The 6,536-nt window shown below is 41.7% G+C and overlaps 1 protein-coding gene across 1 annotated transcript; it reads left to right on the forward strand.

The window, feature by feature from the left end:
- Positions 1-352: 352 nt before the first annotated feature.
- Positions 353-6,315, forward strand: LOC308288109 (fin bud initiation factor-like; the record flags this gene model as incomplete). The annotated part of the gene is made up of 2 exons (XM_080729455.1): positions 353-725; positions 5,967-6,315. The coding sequence occupies exons 1-2, from the start codon at positions 436-438 to the stop codon at positions 6,313-6,315; spliced, it is 639 nt and encodes a 212-aa protein (XP_080585581.1). The 5' UTR covers positions 353-435.
- Positions 6,316-6,536: the final 221 nt, after the last annotated feature.

A 6,536-nucleotide genomic window follows, 5' to 3' on the forward strand; every position in this document is an offset into this window, starting at 1 on the left:
CAGTTGGGGGGGCTTTGGAAATGTTTACAGTTTTCTCACGTTGGATTGGGATAAAGCAAATAACGATATAATCGCTTTTTTTTTCTTTCTTTTTTTTTCAAGTTTGGGAATTTGGATGCTACTTTCTTTATACGTTGATGAATTGAATACCGAGGACCCCATGCAACGGAAACAAGACCGCAATGACTTTTTGACGTGTTCCTTTTAGACTTTTAGTGCTTTGACTGTGCTTAATTGTGCCGCTTTATACATCTTTGTCTAATAAAAATATTCAATCAATCAATAGCCGTTTGGTTCAACGCTTTGGAACAGCTCATTATAAGGAGAATTCGGGGTTATTTGTTCAGTTTTCGTGTGAGTGCGAGGAGAGAGTTTGGGACAAACAAACACAGTTAACGTGGTGGTCGACATCGGACTCGGTCACATCACATCACGATGGGTTGTTTTCTCCAGCTCAGAGTGCTGCTGTGCGCCGCTGCGCTCTGCGCGCCCCCGCTGTGCGTGTCGGCCGTGTTCCTCGGCCCCCTGCACCCAGAGATGTCCAACGGGACCTTCCACCACTACTTCGTGCCGGACGGGGACTACGAGGAGAACGACGACCCGGAGGCCTGCCAGATGCTCTTCAAGATGACCGACGACAGGAAGTGCGGCCTGGACGAGGACCACGACTCCGTCATCCGCGACGACTTCACCCTCATCAAGAGGCAGATCGAGGACTCCGCCAGGTAGGGATGGATATTTGTGGATGGGTCCATGCACACTGCACGGTCCACTTCCACACACACGGCTATGAATTGAGTAGCCTACAAAGGACCCCAATGTAAACAAGCCATTGTGCTTTTCTGGGGTTTAAATCCTATACGACAGGGGTCTTCAACGTTTTCAGGCCAAGGACCCCTTAGTTGAGAGAGAGATGAAGCAGGGACCCCCAGAACCGTATCATAGATTCCATATTTTCAGTGTTTCACAGCACGATCGTCAGTGTATTTTGGATTCATGTCAATTTCTGTTGTCAGATATTTAACCACATGAACCGTCAATAGGCCTACTTAATAAACTTTTACTCTGTAGGATACTACTTAGTCTGATCTTTTTCCCCTCTATACCAAGGATATTTTTGGCTACAGTTCTCAGAATATGGACACTATAGGGTTCAAGTTGTTAATATAAAAAGGATTGGAAGATTGGGAGGACCCCCTGTAGTAACTCTGAGGACCCCCTAGGGGTCCCGGACCCCCTGTTGAAGACCACTGCTATAAGACCTTGTATCTGAACTGCTGTCCTGTGCTGTGCTGTGCTGTGCTGTGCTGTGCTTTGCGAACTGCTAATAATCAATCAATCAATCAATGTTTGATTGGTTGATTGATTGGATACTTTATTAGCAGTTTGAAAAACAAAACCAAAAAAAAAGCACAGGAAAGCACAGCTCAATACAAGGTCTGCTAGAGCGGTGTTTCTCAACCACTGTGCCTGGGGACCGTTGGTGTGCCCCTGAGAAGGTTCAAGTGTGCCCCTTGAAAATGCTTGAAAGCCAGTATTGTAGCCTATAGTTATCATTTTTAAAATGATTTAAACTAGTAAAAACAGCCGATCTATAAGCACACAACGCCTCGCGGTGCGAGGCGTTGTGTGCTTGTAGATCTGCTGTTTTCACTATCGCACAGAAATTACGTACAAATTTGAAACTTGGAGATACAAGGTTTCTTCCCGACCAGGGTCGGATCTAGGCATAGGCAAGGGGGGGGCATGCCCCCCTAAATGCCCTGTCTGCCCCACCAAACATGATGGCAGGCAGAAATCTAAAATTTCAAAAATATGAAACTAGTTGTATTGTTATGCTACGACTAGGTAGATTGATAGATAAACTGATAAGATATTAGAGATAGATAGATAGGTGTAAGACCTGTTGTTTGTATTGCGTGTTATAGGTATAAGTGTGCCGAAATGCTTCGTTTTCTATGCATTTCGGGTATTTTAGGGGGTTTGTCATCCCATTTCTTTTCCACCCACGGCGCTTCGCGGCATGGGCTGGAGGGGACTCCCCTACCATTTCTTCCTGCCCCACCTAGTGCTAAAGGCTAGATCCGGCCCTGTTCCCGACAGTGACGATATTTACACCCCTGTATTATGTTGGTGTGCCCATGGATTCTTGTGACATGAAAAGTGTGCCCATGCAGAAAAAGGGTTGAGAACCACTGTGCTAGAGGATTCTAAACTCAAGAGAGCCTCTCTATGGCTTGTTTCCAAGTACAAGTGGCCATGGCAACTCTGTGGAACATATTAGATTTGTTTTTACATGACATTATAATATCATTCATAATCATAATATCTAACCCTTACTCAGGGGCGTCACACCAAATTCTGGGCCCTGGGTACAAGGATTCCCTGCGGGCCCCCCCCATGAATGTTAACTATTGAAAAATAGCAGATATACAAGCTCACAGCGCGGCACCGAGTGCCGCGCTGCGAGCTTGTAGATCTGCTATTTTTGAAAAATCGTGAAAATGTGTGCCAAGAAACCTATGTTTCCATGTCAGTGATGCTCAAACTTTTTCATGTGAAGGACCCCCCCATCTCAAAATATTTAGTTCCAGGGACACCCCAGAAGCAAAATTTGAGTTACAAATGTTCACTTTTCAAAAATAGCAGATCTACAAGCTCGCAGCGCGGCACTCGGTGCCGCGCTGTGAGCTTGTATATCTGCTATTTTTCAATAGATAAAGTTACTAGGGCCCCTCCACCTTGGGCCCTGGTAACTCAGTCTCACTTTTCTACCCCTTGTGACGCCCCTGGCCATGGCAACTCTGTGGAACATATTAGATTTGTTTTTACATGACATTATAATTAAAATAATTATAATCATTTTGGTCATAAGACACAATTAGTGATTGTCAAGTCTCCAGGGTCCCATTTGTACCCTCTGTTGCAGACCTGTAATGTTCTATTTGAACTACCTTGCAATCCTGAAGGTCCCTCAACACACTTTGAGGACCACATAACTAGTAGTGTACATTTAGCAAGGCTATTAGCTCTGTTTCTGGTAATAGTTGTTTGTCCATGGCAAAAATAGAATTACGAGAAGAGAAAAAAAGGCCACCACAAGCCAGCATGGCAATGAATCCTGCAGATGGGGACGATATTAGCCTATGGACTGGCACAGATGTATTTTATCACTTTTGATATTTCAAAAGTAATAGTATAGTCTTGATCCAAAGGCTAGGACGATATGAAAATGACATGTGCAGTGATGGAAGTATAGGCCTACTTAAAAAGAATTATCAATACCTTATTCAGTATAAATAGTCTGTTACAAGCAAGCTAAAAGTTTGGTGTTCAAAATACTAGTACAAAGGTTTTGGCATCAAAATATAAAAAATAGCAGATTTGCAAGAGCTTGTAGATCGGCTATTTTCAAATAACCAAACAGGGTTGAAGTGGTTAATAATATTCAAAATCTATAAAGCAACTATTACCAAAAGTTTTCATATAATTGTTGTGGAGTAAAAGTATAATAGAGATGTAATGGAGTAGAAGTAAAAGTATAATAGAGATGTAGTGGAGTAGAAGTAAAAGTATAATAGAGATGTAGTGGAGTAGAAGTAAAAGTATAATAGAGATGTAGTGGAGTAGAAGTAAAAGTACAGAAAATTGGAAATGCTAAAGTCCATACTCGTCGTTCCACAAAAATGTAGGATACTCAAGTATAGTACTTGAGTAAATGTACTTACTTACTTTCCACCACTGTACACACGTCACGAGTAATGGGTAACAGGAAGAGTGTGCTTGGGTGTAAAATAGGCTATTTGGTCCAAAATGTTCAAAAGTAAGTAATGTAAAGTTTCCGTGATTAGAACATGATTGAACATTTCACAATTAACCCATTCAGAACGGGTACACATTATTGTGTATCATTATTTTATGCTTTAACTTTTGAAAAATAGCAGATATACGAGCTTGTAGATCTGCTATTTTTGAAAAATCGTGAAAATTCTAATTTTGACCCAATTCTATAAGTGTCTTTTTAATCCTTCTAAGATTTTTTGAAAAACCCAGTGTTTCTATGTCAGCAATCTGGCCAGCCATCGTCAAAGAAAAGGTCCTTTTCACTTAACTGGAGCTCAGTTAGTCTGTTCTTCAGAGACTACTATGTCAGTGGTGCTCAAACCTTTTCATTTGAAGGACACCCAAAATGATATGTATTTGGCCACGGACCCCCATCTCAATATATCTAGTTCCAGGGACCACCCAGAAGCAAAATTTGAGTTACAAACGTTCACTTTGAAAATACATACTGTATATTCAAAGATTTGCACACATTTTCACAACTTTTTCAAAAATAGCAGATCTACAAGCTCTTTTTTCACTGGTTAAAAGCATTCAATAATTCTAGGCCTAAATAAGTTCAACATTTCTACAGTTGCTCCACATTGCTACAGAACCTGTATGTCCAATCGTTTTGGGCATGTTCAATCATGTAATTTTTCAAATATTTATTATTTTAAAACATTTTGGACAAAATAGCATAGCAATATTACATTGAGTTGCCCACTCTAACTTAGTGCCCACTCTAACTTAGTGCCCACTCTTCTTGTGTCCGATTATTATGGCAAATATCACTTTTGTTAAACCCCGAACATCCCTATTCTGGGGTGTAACGTTTGCCAAAAAATAGCCGATCTACAAGCTCACAACACGCTACAAAGCGCAGATCTGCTATTTTTGGCAAATCCATTTTTGTAGAGTGAAATAAGAGTGTACCAAATCCACTACCACTCGTAACAAATCTACAGGTCGGTTTTTTTATCGAGTGTAGAGGCTTTAAGTGGTACTAAATTTGCAGTCCAATTCATCTTAGTGGTGAGGACAATTTCATGACAGATAAAACATCTCCCGTGATTTGGGATGGCACAATATGAAAATTTCATGTCACAATCATTGTGACCAAAGAAATGAAGATTTACGATATTATCGCGGTAATCAAAACATCCCCAACATCCATCCATTCAACATCCATCCGTTGGATTAAAGGAGTAGTTCACCCCCAAAATGACTTTTTTTCTATTGATTACTCATGCCATGGAGAGTAGAGTTTTTGTCCCATTCCTAAGACAAAAATGTGATTCGAGTAAATTTACCCCCATTGATTTCCCGTTTCGAAACGGGTCCCCATCCGGAATGAATGGGGGTACATTTATTGTTATCACATTTTTGTCTCAGGAATGCGACAAAAAACTAAACATATTATTGAACTCTACTCTCCATGGCATGAGTAATCAATAGAAAAAAAGTCATTTTGGGGGTGAACTACTCCTTTAAGTAGGTCCGTTTCATAGGGCTTAAATGGTACAGCATAATAATAAAAGGTGAATTGATCCCAGTGCATGACGGAGGATACTTTCATGATAAATGTAAATCTCCACTATATACAATTATTGTGAGTGTTTTTTTATCACTATAAACAATCATAACGATTAACATCCCATCCCTACCTGTGATATGATCATTGTGAACGTAGGGCTGTCACGATATGACATTTTACATGACGATTAATTTTCTCTCAAATAATTGCGATTAACGATTTAATTGTGTTTTTGTCGTTGATAATTACGTTTCTGTTTGGCTTTTAGGCTTTGAAGTTGCATATGGCAGATATGATACATAACCTAAACACACAAATACATTACTGACATATTTGACGACTTACTACTTAAAAAATAACATTGATAGTGGAAATAGCCGATCTACAAGCTCACAACGCGTCGCGATGCGACGCGGTGTGAACTTGTAGATCTGCTTTTTCCACTATTTCTGAATTTTTTCAACGATTGCGATAATGTCAAATAATCACGATTAGACGATTATGTAATAATTGTGACAGCCCTATGTGAGCGCTCCATTTTAAAAAAATCACGATAAACGCTAATAATAACGATTCTCATCCCGTCCCCTTCCCTCTATAACCCTAGGGTGCTGGAGGGCATCGGCAAGAGCATCTCCTACGACCTGGACGGCGAGGACAGCTACGGCAAGTACCTGCGGCGGGAGACCACGCAGATCGGCGAGGCCTTCACCGCCTCGGAGAAGTCCCTGCTGGAGCTGGAGGTGAAGTTCAAGCAGAGCCAGGAGAACGAGCTGCAGGAGGAGCACCGCATGAACGACGACTTCCTCAGCATGGTGGTGCACACGCGCGACGTGCTCAAGGGCACGCTGGACACCTCGCTGGGCCTCAAGGACAAGCACGAGCTGCTGTCGCTCATCATCCGCAGCCACGGCACCCGGCTGAGCCGGCTGAAGAACCAGTACATGAAGTTTTAATGGGAAAACAACAAAAAAGTAGCTATAATTCCAACGCTCTCACGCCAACATGCAAATATCGTGGCTGCGTTTGGGACACAAAATGAGACCAAAACTTCAAATGTGTTGACCGTGTGCCTTCTCGGGGCCACTTCCGCACTCCAGGAATGCGGAAGTGCACTTCTCAAACCCAGGACGAGAAAGGACTACGGCTCCGCCAAAGAAAAAAAAGAAAAAAAACA

This window comes from Nannobrachium achirus (assembly GCF_963921795.1).
Source record: "Nannobrachium achirus genome assembly, chromosome: 7".
Taxonomy (NCBI): Eukaryota; Metazoa; Chordata; class Actinopteri; order Myctophiformes; family Myctophidae; genus Nannobrachium; species Nannobrachium achirus.